Below are 13,541 nucleotides of genomic sequence, written 5' to 3' on the forward strand. Positions count from 1 at the left end.
AAACAAGAGTGTGCAATATATAAGGCTAGTTCGTTTGTTTGAGTCCAGTAGGTCACATGACCAAGGAGCTATTGAAATTTGAATGTAAAAAATGTTTGTACTTTGTTTACGCTCCCTAACTAATTCAATTAGGAAGATAAAATGCTGCCCACATTTCCACATGTTTATTAGGTTTGGAGAGAAAATGAATGCCCAAATTGTGAAAATAAGACCTGTGCAATGTTGTGCTCAATTGGTTTGAAAGCTATTGAGGTTTGAAAGCGCAAATAGCCGTCGAATATCCAACAAACTGGTCTAATTCTACAGGACATGTTATTCTCAGGAGTATTCCAGGCCCCATGAACTATTGTTGTATTACTATTATTATTATTAATCATAATAATAATAATAATAATAATAATAATGTGTAGCCTAACACAACTGCACACAAATACAAACACGGCCCCAAAGGCAAGTGAAAATTTAATAAAGATAAATCATAACACCACTAATAATTATAAATACTTTGGACATGACTGTACAGATAAACTCCAAATGACAATACAAAATATACAAAAACAGTGACAGTTTCTTTCATTTGCAGCCCTTCAATATCCATGGCAATAAGCATGGTTGTGTTCCCTGTGTGGTAGGGTCTAGGGTGGGGAGCCAAACCACTTTCCAGTTTCAGTCAGAATCATGGGAGCAGGTACCTTTGCAAAGGAAACTGGAGCAGCTGGAGCCATGATGGAGTCCTCAGGAATAAGCAGAGTCCAGGAGACATGAAGAGGAGTGGAACTCAGTGCCAACCCTACCAACTCTTGCTTCTTCTTTCTCTATTTCCCTTTCTCTCTCCTTCCTTCCTTCCTTCCTTCCTTCCTTCCTTCCTTCCTTCCTTCCTTCCTTCCTTCCTTTTCCTTCCTTCCCTCGTCGTTACCCCCAGACCCATCTCTCAGACTGGGATGACTTCAGCTGTACCGACTCACTGCTGTCTCCCTCTCTCTGCTGAAGGATAGAGATACACACAGGGTTAACACACACACACACACACACACACACACACACACACACACACACACACACACACACACACACACACACACACACACCACACACACACCTTGTTGGCGATGGCCCTGAGCTTGCCGAGCAGTGAGGGTTTGTGGGAGTAGACCACGTCATCCTCAGGCTCCTCCCCCTCGGCCAGGGCACAGCTATCTGCCACCGGCAGCTCACACTCCTTATTGGCTGACATCACCAGCCGAGAATACTTATACTCCAGCCTGACAGGGGGTGCCACAGTGACACAGAAACACACAGGACACAGAGATGCAGGAGTCAGGAACGTTGTACTACAGCCTATGGCTAGGATGGTTATTTGATTAACAGGTGTCAGTCAATCACCTCTTGTTCTTTTTCCAGAAATAGCAGGTGAGAGAGACGAGCAGCACAGCTAAGAAGGCCCCGCCTCCTACCCCCACCTTTAGCCATAGGGCAATGGCCTCGCAGGGGGCGGAGCTCTTAGCTGGCAGGGAAATGCCTTTGATGCATAGTTTTGGCTCATTCCACACAGACAAAGTCTCCTACAGAGAGAGAGGGGGAGAGAAGGCGAGGGGGAAGGAGGGAGAGAGAGTAGAGAAGGCGAGAAACTAGGTTCAATTGAAATACCAAGAGGTGAAAGTAAGAGTAGCATTAGTGTGTAAAAGGAGATGAAGAGAGAGGGAACAGGTTACCTGGGCCCCTCCCTTACAGGCTCCCTCTATCTGGTGATAGTCATCCTGGGTGCAGCGGGGACAGGCGCTCCCACTCTCCCACAGGAAGTGAAATGTACAGCCGTCACACGTACCTGCAGGGCACGCACTGCGCGCACACACACACACACACACACACACACAGAGGATAAATGTAGAAGGAGCTAATGAAAATACACAAACGTTTTCAGCTTGTTGAGCAGACAGGTGACGTTGAGCAGACAGGTGACGTTGAGCAGACAGGTGACGTTGAGCAGACAGTCAGACAGGTGATGTTGAGCAGACAGTCAGACAGGTGACGTTGAGCAGACAGGTGACATTGAGCAGACAGTCAGACAGGTGACGTTGAGCAGACAGTCAGACAGGTGACGTTGAGCAGACAGGTGACGTTGAGCAGACAGGTGACGTTGAGCAGACAGTCAGACAGGTGATGTTGAGCAGACAGTCAGACAGGTGACGTTGAGCAGACAGGTGACATTGAGCAGACAGTCAGACAGGTGACGTTGAGCAGACAGTCAGACAGGTGACGTTGAGCAGACAGTCAGACAGGTGTGTGTACCTGGGCACTGTGAGTTTCCCGCGGTCCGTCTTCTCTGGGTTGCAGCGTATGGTCATGACCGCACTCCGACCACGCTGGCAGGATCCAGTCACCTGAGTAGACCTGAGACAGTCATACACACACACACAAATCAAATTTTATTTGTCACATGCGCTGAATACAACATGTGTAGACCTTACCATGAAATGCTTACATACAAGCCCTTAACCAACAGTGCAGTTCAAGAAAGAGTGAAGAAAATGTTTATGGAATAAATGTAAGTAAAAAAAACAACAAAGTAACACAATAAAATAATGAGGCTATATACAGGGTCAATGTGCGGGGGTACAGGTTAGCCGAGGTCATTTGTACATGTAGGTAGGGGTAAAGTGACTATGCATAGATAATAGACAGCGCGTAGCATCAGTGTACAAAAAATACATTTTCCACCCACTTTCAACCACAATGACTGATCTTCACTGGAACCATTAAACTTTGAATGCTGTTTTATGGCGTCTAGCTCTACGCTGACCTACCTGTAGAAGAAGTTGATGTCTGGTATGGTTTTTGAGTTGTCAGAGAAGAGTTCTGGTCTAGCGTTTATTCCGTCTAAATCACTGTCCACTGTCGCTCCTGAGAGAGAGACGGAAAGAGATGGAGAAAACAAGTTTCAAATGAAATTGTTGAAAATAAATGTGTTTTTAGATGAAGAGTATACTTTGTACTCTGGCTATATGACTACTTGTGGTTGTGGCACTGTCCTATAATCATTACGAAGGCACTATTCGATTGCCATCTCACCGAGGAAGGTATCAGCCAGACTGATAGACTGGGATGCCAGAGCCATCCTGAAGCCCCGCCCATCCGCAGGAATGATGGTTGATTGACAGATGAAGCTGTCCACTGAGTTGACGAACTGGGTGGAATCACTCCCCATGTCCTTGTTGGCGAGATCGGTGACATTATCTGTGCAGACAGCTGCCATCGTCCCCTGAAACAGAACACACAACGACGACCCTGAGGTATGTGTGTTATCTCGTGTCCACACAACTGATGTGTGCCTGCATGAATGTGTGTGTGCGTGTGCGAATGTGTGTGTGCGTGTGTTACCTGGTGTCCACACAGGCTGACGTTGAAGACGTGGAGATACTTTGTGCCTTTAGAGGTGAAGCTGGGGCCGATGGTGAGCGAGGCCACGGTGCTCAGAGAGCTCAGGTCAAAGGTCAGGGTGCGGTTGTTCTCCGTGTGACTGAAGGAGCAGTCGCTATAGCAACGAGAGTGCTCCTAGGAGGGGGCACAATAGCATCAAGTCAACACACATCGCACAAATAGCGGCTCACATGATACACACATGATAGTACCAATGCTAAAAACATTCTTATCCAGAGCAGAGACGGTTAACTGTTGATCTGGATGAGAGTAAAACTCATAACTATGGCCCTGAGATTTTAGATTAGGAGGATTTCATGTTATAAAGTGGTTCTAATGATTATAATGGTTGCGTAGGGTTAGTTTGTAAGGTTGTAACTTATGGTTGTGTGATGATATGAGTTGTGTGTTTGTGTGTAATATAATACCTTGTTGCTCTTACTCCCGGGGCCACAGGGCAGACACGCGTCTTCTCCATATGTGTGGTGACCAGACAGGTATGTGTTGGGGGGGCACTCCTGGCACCGGTTGGTGTCTCTGTCAATGTAGAACCCAGCTGGGCATGGAATACACGACCCAGGCCGCTGAGAACTCTGGGATAAGAGGGCGCAGGCCCGGCACGCAGATGCCACGCCATCCTGGACATTTGTCACGCTCACCGAGTAGAGTATCACCACGTCACTGATGTACCGCCGCACCTAGATACACCCACGTCAATGTATTATAGTGAAGTATGTGTGTGTGCAGTGTCACTGTATGTGTGTGTGTGCAGTGTCACTGTGTGTGTGTGTGTGTGTGTGTGTGTGTGTGTGTGTGTGTGTGTGTGTGTGTGTGTGTGTGTGAGTGTGTGTGTGTGTGTGTGTGTGTGTGTGTGTGTGTGTGTGTGTGTGTGTGTGTGTGTGTGAGAGTGTATGTGTGTATGTGAGAGTGTATGTGTGTATGTGTGTGTGTGTGTGTGTGTGTGTGTGTGTGTGTGTGTGTGTGTGTGTGTGTGTGTGTGTGTGTGTGAGAGAGTGTATGTGTGTGTGTACTCACGTCCTGAGCCTGGTTGGTCCTCTGGAAGGCCCAAGTGTATGATACGGATGCGTTCCTGGTCATGATGTGTGTGTAACTCTGTCTCTCCTTACTGCCCTCCCATGACTCCACCACCGTGGTGCTCTTCCTGTTCACATCCTGCAGGGGGCGACACACACACAGGGTTTATATGGGAGCGGATCACTCTAGTTTACAATTCACACAGTGACGGGTTTATCTGAAATCTCACTGCTTTACTGTGATTTAGTTGTGCATATTGTGTACAGTGATTTAGTTGTGTATATTGTGTACTGTGATTTAGTTGTGTAGATTGTGTACTGTGATTTAGTTGTGTAGATTGTGTACTGTGATTTAGTTGTGTAGATTGTGTACTGTGATTTAGTTGTGTAGATTGTGTACTGTGATTGGTTGTGTTTGTTCAAATATACTTTGGTTTCATTTAGATACATGGATTGTTTTAACTGAGTCTACTGCAGGGATTATCAACTAGATTCAGCCGCGGGCCGATGTTTTCCTGAGCGGATTGACCGCAAGAAGCACAAACATAATATTTGACTAAAACATTATAACTCTCTATTATACGCGGGAGCAGATTTCCTAGATTAAAATCACTTGTAGCTGATTTTCTGGTGTTTTAACAGTGTTTAATGTCCAACAATTACATTTTGTATTATTTCTTTGCGGAACGCTGTTCTGCTTTATATGGCTTTACTAACAAACATAGATATTGATATGTATTTATCCAATAGCAATATGAAAGAAGGTCACTCATGTATTGGCTATGTCATACTGGCTATGTTGGGTTGGGTAATATTGATTTACTGGCTAAAACACTGTTGATGTTGCCAGTAACATTTCCCTGAGAACCTAGACACACACTCGTGCAGATGCGAATGATCCGACACACACCATCATGAAGTAGAGCTCACAGTCGGCAGAGCAGATTGTCTCGAAGACGAAGGTGATCCGGCCAAACTCAGTCCCGGTCATCCCAGCAAGTGATGTGGGTAACCTGACAGAACACACACATACACACAGTTAACACACACACACACACACACACACACATACACAGTGAACACACACACACACACACACACACACACAGGGCCAATAAAAAAATGTTTCACAATAATCATAGCCATGTGTTCATTCTGACCACATGACCTAACCATGAAAAACCTGAGAACTCTAACAATAATACGCAGTCAAGCCAAGACTAACTTGAAGCCAGGAACATGCAGGTTCAGGATGAGGTAATCGTTATCCGAGCCTCCAGCACCGCTGCGGATGTGATCCCCTGCCACCTCCCAGCCTGAACAACAACATATTACTGTGATTACACATTCTATTAAACACACATCTATATTCCTTACAATCTGAGGGACACCACACATCTATTCAAAAGACATCTATGCTCCCATCAGTCAGAGAGACACAGAGATATTACATACCCAGCAGGATGTCTATATTAGACATATTTACTATTCACCCATGTGTACTACTACATACATATCACATATCTCTTGACCCTAATCACCCGAGTCTCTGTCTCACCGTTCATGTCGTCACACTTGGAGTTGCCCACGTTGAAGCAGGAAGTCTTCATGTTGGAAGGGAGGACGTTCCACCATTTATACTCATACCCCAGTACTGGCTCTGTCCCCGCAGGACACTCCTCACACACTGGGACACACACAACCGTCAACAACACATTTCATTATACAGCAATACAGACGTGAGTGGCGTGTGTGTGTGTACTGTAAGTGTGTGTATGTACACTGTTAATGTATATACACATGTGAATATACATATATAGTGTGTGTGTGTGTGTGTGTGTGTGTGTGTGTGTGTGTGTGTGTGTGTGTGTGTGTGTGTGCGTGCGTGCGTGCGTGCGTGCGTGCGTGTGTGCGTGCGTGTGTACCTGAGGTGCCGTCAGAGTGTGTTCCAGGAGGACAGGGGAAGCAGGTGGAGTCGTCGGTGTTGTAGTAACCAGGGTTACAGGGTGGGCAGGCCTCTCTCTCCCCTGTAGGGGGCAGTGCCACAGCGCCCGTCACATTCTCCTCACAGATCCTCGGCTCCACCCACCGGTACATCACCTTCGTCTGTCACCACGGCAACCACAGCAGTTACATCACAACCATAGAGATACTATACATAGAATGTCCTATGTATTGTAATCTAATGTATATGGCCACATCCTTCTCTCTATATATGCACACTGTGTGTGTGACTTACCTTTCCCTCGCTGTCGCAGGCTGTGTGGATCTGAAAGTAATCCTTCTCTGAACACGGAGGCCTCTCCTTACACTGTGACCATCCTTCATCTGAGGGAAAGAGTGAAAGAGAGAGAGACCGTGGATATTTTACCTGGTCTTTACTGATACATTTGAATGTGTGTGTGTGTGTGTCTAGTACATACGTGAGTACTGTGTGTCGGGGCAGGGAGTACAGGAGGCGGCTCCCTTGTTAGACGATGTGTTCCTGGGGCAGGGCTGGCAAGAGGAGGAGCCAGGGGCGGAGCTAAACCAGCCTGGTCGGCACGGGAAACACTCCGAGGTGTAGGCAACACCTAGACAGAGACACATTAATTCATTAAGATGTAGATTCTGCTGTCGTCTCACACTGTGGTCTCATTTCCTAGATCTAAGAAGGGCGAGTGCTGGAGTGGGTAAGAACCTGTGATACTACTCTGCCTTGACCAACCACATTACAAAGGCATGCAGAATGGGAGAGAGAATAGAGGTGAGTGTGAAGATAGGGACTACGGGTACGAGCGGTCTTTACCCTCAATCTGGATGTTCCTGAGCAACACTGGTTTAACCATCTTCCCTCCGACCAGGATCCCTGTCGTCCTCCAGTACAGTATGTTAGTGCCAGACTTCAGATTCACCTGAGTCACATGTCACACAGTATGTTGCACACAGATTATGTTACACACATCACACACACCAATCATATAACACACACGTATCACACACACTGCCTTCCTCCTCACCGTGTGTGTGTCCCACTCTCCGTTGGTGGTGAGTTTGATCCACTTCTGATCGTCGGTCTGGGCCATCTCCTGACACTGCTCGTTCTGGACCTGAACACACATCACCACGGTAACCACTCAGAACATTGCATCACATGATTCTCTCGCTTTACATTTACTGATGTAAAGCCATCGATGTAAAACCCATTAATGTAAAGCCATTGATGTACAAAAATCTATAAATGTACAATTAAAGTCTTCCCTGCTGCCGCAAAACAGACCCACTTTTCATCTCTACGGACGTCAACCAGCTAAATAAAAGCGTAATAAATGAACTGATATAAACTTTATCAGGGAGGAGAGAGTCAGACTCACATAGAACTCAAAAAATATGTTGTTGTCAGGGTACTGGTAGCTGAAGGAGACAGAGCCCTGCTGCTCCAGATGCACAGCGTAGACCAGAGACACGGTGCACTCATCACGACTAGACTCCAGATACACGCCCTGCGGCGTCCACGACGAGCTACAGTACACAGAGAGAAAGAGAATACAGGACGACTGTGAGTTTGTGTGTGTGGCTGTATGTGTAGGACAGGTGTGTGTAGTGTGTGTGTGTGTGTGTGTGTGTGTGTGTGTGTGTGTGTGTGTGTGTGTGTGTGTGTGTGTGTGTGTGTGTGTGTGTGTGTGTGTGTGTGTGTGTGTGTGTGTGTGTGTGTGTGTGTGTGTGTGTGTGTGTGTGTTTTGGGTTTAACTATCCTTGTAGGGACCAGAAGTTCTCACAAGGATAGTAAAACAAGGAAAAAATGTAAGATTTTCACCACAGGGAAATTATTATTTTATGTTTATTGTTACAATTAGGGTTAGGGTTAGGGGTTAAGGGTTAGGGTTAGGGGTTAAGGGTTAGGGTTAGAATTAGGGTTAGGGTTAGGGGTTAAGGGTTAGGGTTAGAATTAGGGTTAGGGGTTAAGGGTTAGGGTTAGAATTAGGGTTAGGGGTTAAGGGTTAGGGTTAGAATTAGGGTTAGGGGTTAAGGGTTAGGGTTAGAATTAGGGTTAGGGGTTAAGGGTTAGGGTTAGAATTAGGGTTAGGGTTAGAATTAGGGTTAGAATTAGGGTTAGGGGTTAAGGGTTAGGGTTAGAATTAGGGTTAGGGGTTAAGGGTTAGGGTTAGGGGTTAAGGGTTAGGGTTAGAATTAGGGTTAGGGTTAGGGGTTAAGGGTTAGGGTTAGAATTAGGGTTAGGGGTTAAGGGTTAGGGTTAGAATAAGGGTTAGGGGTTAAGGGTTAGGGTTAGAATTAGGGTTAGGGTTAGAATTAGGGTTAGAATTAGGGTTAGGGGTTAAGGGTTAGGGTTAGAATTAGGGTTAGGGGTTAAGGGTTAGGGTTAGAATTAGGGTTAGAATTAGGGTTAGGGGTTAAGGGTTAGGGTTAGAATTAGGGTTAGGGGTTAAGGGTTAGGGTTAGAATTAGGGTTAGGGGTTAAGGGTTAGGGTTAGGATTTAGGTTTAGGCGTTAAAGTTAGGGTTAGGGTTAGGGGTTAAGGGTTAGGGTTAGAATTAGGGTTAGGGGTTAAGGGTTAGGGTTAGGATTTAGGTTTAGGCGTTAAAGTTAGGGTTAGGGTTAGGGGTTAAGGGTTAGGGTTAGAATTAGGGTTAGGGGTTAAGGGTTAGAATTAGGTTTAGGCGTTAAAGTTAGGGTTAGGGTTAGGGGTTAAGGGTTAGGGTTAGAATTAGGTTTAGGCGTTAAAGTTAGGGTTAGGATTTAGGTGTTAAGGTTAGGGTTAGAATTAGGGTTAGGGGTTAAAATGAAGGTTAGGAGTTAGGTGTTAAGGTTAGGGTTAGAATTAGGTTTAGGGGTTAAAATGAGGGTTAGGAGTTAGGTGTTAAGGTTAGGGTTAGAATTAGGTTTAGGGGTTAAAATGAGGGTTAGGAGTTAGGTGTTAAGGTTAGGGTTAAGAGTTAGGGTTTTGAATGTGAATCAACTGTTTGGTCCCCACAAGGACAGTAAAACAGACATGTGTGTTACCTATTACAGGCCTGACTCTCCTCTCCACTGGGTCCTGGGTCCATGTAGGTGGCCAGGCTGGTGAAGCCGGCAGGGATAGTATCCCATTGGTCGAAACGCACCCCACTGCCCAGCGAATAGGAGCCGGCCGCACACGTCGTACATTGCTGAGCGGACATCTCTAGGAACTCTCCCGCCGCACACGAGAATGCTGACAGACAGACAGACAGACAGACAGACAGACAGACAGACAGACAGACAGACAGACAGACAGACAGACAGACAGACAGACAGACAGACAGACAGACAGACAGACAGACAGACAGAGAGAGAGAGAGAGAGAGAGAGAGAGAGAGAGAGAGAGAGAGAGAGAGGAGGGTCACACACACAATGTGACAGACACATTCACACCTAGACGGTATCTCTCTCTCATGATCATACGCAGCTATCTTGAACAGGTCTCTCTGGAAAAATTGATTTTTTATCTAAATGAGGAAAACCTGAATAAATAAAGGTGAAATAAATCTGAATTAACAAACACACGCACGCACGCACTCACACCCGCACACACACGCGCGCTCACAGTACTCACAGCAGTCTGTTCCTCTGGTGGGAGTAGGCAGGGCTGAGCAGGTGCCCAGATTGTGGGGGATGGCCACCCTCCATCGAGACCCTGCACTGTCACACTCTGTATACTCATAGTAGTAGTCTGTCTGGAAGATACACAATCTCACAGTAGTCATATTAGAGCATGATACACACACTCACCTAAAACACAGTCACGATCAGTCACACATGACCCAGTAGATAAAACAATCTAAGACGCACTTAAATCTGCAGTGGTAGAGCAGGTTGTCATCAGTGAGGCTTGGCAGATGAGGAAAAGAAAATCAGACGGAAAGAAAAGAAAGCTCCATTAATAATTGACAGAGAGTCACCACCAGGGTCTCTGAGTCAGAGACTGGGGTCGGCTCTGCTGTATGTTAAGTCAATACTCTGGGTTGTCACCGCTCATCTTTGTCTCAGCCGTGTGCATTTGTTCTTCTGTTTGTTTACTACTAAGTAGTAAGCCAGGTGTGAACAGGTCACTTCAGGTCAATGACATTATAACCTCTACTGGAAAAAAAACTGTTAATCCACACAACCAAGCAAGTGTGAGTGTGAGTGTGAGTGTGAGTGTGAGTGTGAGAGAGAGAGAGAGAGAGAGAGAGAGAGAGAGAGGATCCCCACAGAGAAAAGGCATAAGGAGACTGGATGGCCATCTTGTTTTGGAGGCCATGGTGGTTTGTCTCTAAGCATTCTATCTGCAGCCAGTCATGCAACACTTCACTTCCACCACCATGTTGCTCCCCGTCCCCTTCCCCCATCCTCCCAAACCTTCTGTTCACCCAGCATTGCCATGGCAATCAATCAGGACCACCAGCAAACAGCTCACTGCCACCCAAATCATTACTGCATTCAAAGTGGGTGAGTGTGAATGAGAGAATGAGAGTGAGAGAGTCAGTGAGCGAGTGAGTGAGTGAGTGAGTGAGTGAGTGAGTGCGAGAGAGAGAGAGAGAGAGAGAGAGAGAGAGAGAGAGAGAGAGAGGGGTGTAGAATCTGAGGATGGAGAGAGAGAGGGGTGGAGAATCGGAGGACGGAGAGAAACAGTGAGAGAGAGAGACAGTTTAAGGCTGTGTGTGGAGTATTGATAAGCCTGGGCTCTTTTGTATAGATCATCATCTCTCTCTAGTTCTAACAAGTATTGTTCCTGCCATTTCCACACAAATATTGGGGACATGGGCACACACACACGCAAACACACGCATAACAAACTCTCAATAGGTGAGGCCATATATTAGGATTTAAGCCGACAAGAACCCCTTTCAAGTGGAGTGCACCTGCTGGTGGGTAAATGTTGGTACTGTGGTGGATATGGGCCTTGTGCAGTGGAATTGGAGGGAGATAAAAGGGGATTGAGATTAATGTGCATAACTTGTCTCCTTGTGACTCATCATGGTCACCATGGATACAGAGGAGACCATGTGCCACAAGATATTTAGTGCCAGAGTGACCTATCCATCATCCATGAATCCACCAGTGTGTGTGTGTGTGTGTGTGTGTGTGTGTGTGTGTGTGTGTGTGTGTGTGTGTGTGTGTGTGTAGATCTGGCAGTGTAATGGGACACACTCTGGGGTACAAATCTGACAGCACTCAATAATTTTCAGCTCAAATAATATGGAGAAGGCTGGGACAGAGATGGCTTCCTGGCAGCTATTGTCCTTAGAGAGCTGATATCATAGCCATAATATATACATCTAACCGGATAATACTATGCCAGGGCCCTTGCTGTTAAGCTGTCCTTCCCCCTTCCCTTACTCAGCGGTAATATTACTCCGACACATCATCGGAATATAATATACGGACGAGGATGGATGCCAAGTGATCGGCTCAGTGCGCCGCGTCATCATATTATGGAGCCTTATATTTTGTCAACATGCTTAGGATTTAAGCCGATAAGAAGAATAGGCGACCAACACATTTTAAATCCCACCATTAACAAAGAAGGCCTCCATAACATCGTATATTTCAACTCCATTCCACGCCAATAGGTATTTTAAAACAACGATTGGCAGAAGGTTGTAGCCTATAATCCCCTGGTTAATGTTTATTCTTGACCCTTATGATAACGTTCGTAACATAAACATTATAAATATGGTTGGGACATAGAATAAGATGATTACACATTGTGCGTGCAGCGCACTTGGTGGCAATGTCATGGCTTGCTTATTTATTGTAGTTTAATAACAGTGTTCTAAATAACAGTGAGAGCCGATGCCGTTCGTGTCGAGCTGCGCGCTCTTACCTCATTGCACGGGCGCAGGTTCCTGCTCGCGGACACCCATTGCCGGGCGCTGATGATAAATAAAAAACATTTAAGAAAACAGAACCCGCGTGACTCTTCCCTCATCCTCGTTTTGTTTTAAGACAGTCCGTCAAAAGCTTCGGATGAAGACCAAACGCATGAATGACAGTGCGTGATTTTGGTTATGGTGCCCACTCGTTATGAATGCGCGCGGTTCTCTCCACCCACTCAGCTACGCTGCGCTCAAGAGCCATCCTGTCAGAGGCACGCGGCGACGTCACTCTGCTAAAGTACTGGCTTTGCGTTATTTTAAGACAGCTAATTGACACCGATGTAAAGTTGCTTTTATACTCACACATTCGTACATTCAACAGACATTCATCAGACATTCATCAGACATTCGCCAAAAAGCCATTCACAAATGTAAAAATCAATAACTAATTCACAGTTTGTCACAGAATCTTCAAACTAGGTATGATTTATTCTATAAATGTCTAGTAGAATTGTACAACCTTTGCTTTGAGTAAACATTCCAGCTAACACAACGTGCCATTGGAACACAGGAATGATGGTTGATGATAATGGGCCTTTGTATGGGTATGTGGATATTCCATTTAAAAAAATCAGCCGTTTCCAGCTACAATAGTCATTTACAACATTAACAATGTCGACACTGTATTTCTGATCAATTTGATGTTATTTTAATGCACTATTTTTTGTTGCTTTTCTTTCAAAAACAAGAACATTCCTAAGTGACCCCAAACTTTTGAATGGTAGTGTACATATATAGAGTATATATATATATATATATATTGGGTAGTGAAAGATAACAGAGGGTGGATGACAAGAAAACCCCACTAATAGAAGAGGTGGACGGTACATGTTTTGTTTTTCGGCTAAATGTATACATTATGATTTGCCTCTGAACTGTATGTGAACCCCTCTGCAATCTACTGGCACTAACCATTAAAAATGAGGACTTCAACCGGGCTGTCCCTATGCTATTGGCTCTCTTTCTCTCTTAAACTGCTAGCACAAAGCCTACATCAAATGTGTTTTTTTTCCTCTCACAATAGATCATGAGAAAAAATCAACTGGCCCAAATCAGCTCTTCATAATTCAGCAGGGAGGTGCGCAACTACCACACATTATACCCATTATACCAGCGGAGAAATATGTCACCTACATAGGTATTACCATCTGCCTTTCAATTCACATTCCTTGCAGAAATAACTATTTACAAACCTTTTAAAACGTCCATAAAG

The 13,541-nt window shown here is 45.4% G+C and overlaps 1 protein-coding gene across 2 annotated transcripts; it reads right to left on the minus strand.

Annotated features, from left to right (window-relative positions):
• Window positions 1-449: 449 nt before the first annotated feature.
• Window positions 450-12,648, minus strand: LOC110501030 (endosome/lysosome-associated apoptosis and autophagy regulator family member 2). 2 transcript variants are annotated; one of them, XM_036957336.2, is made up of 22 exons: window positions 12,277-12,648; window positions 10,024-10,144; window positions 9,453-9,642; window positions 7,805-7,952; window positions 7,451-7,540; window positions 7,240-7,345; window positions 6,875-7,024; window positions 6,691-6,779; window positions 6,377-6,557; window positions 6,010-6,138; window positions 5,677-5,767; window positions 5,362-5,464; window positions 4,453-4,590; window positions 3,846-4,115; window positions 3,379-3,552; window positions 3,070-3,259; window positions 2,805-2,901; window positions 2,290-2,391; window positions 1,713-1,839; window positions 1,384-1,562; window positions 1,100-1,262; window positions 450-984 (listed from the first exon to the last, which is right to left on the minus strand). In XM_036957336.2, exons 1-22 carry the CDS (start codon window positions 12,379-12,381, stop codon window positions 913-915), a joined length of 3,015 nt encoding a protein of 1,004 aa, XP_036813231.2. In that variant the 5' UTR covers window positions 12,382-12,648; the 3' UTR covers window positions 450-912. The 2 variants fall into 2 exon arrangements, with proteins under 2 accessions (XP_036813231.2, XP_036813232.2); XM_036957337.2 differs by having other exon boundaries at window positions 450-981; window positions 12,277-12,560.
• Window positions 12,649-13,541: the final 893 nt, after the last annotated feature.

The sequence above is a fragment of the Oncorhynchus mykiss genome, chromosome 21 (genome assembly GCF_057628025.1).
Source record: "Oncorhynchus mykiss isolate SJ-2025 chromosome 21, ASM5762802v1, whole genome shotgun sequence".
NCBI lineage: Eukaryota > Metazoa > Chordata > Actinopteri > Salmoniformes > Salmonidae > Oncorhynchus > Oncorhynchus mykiss.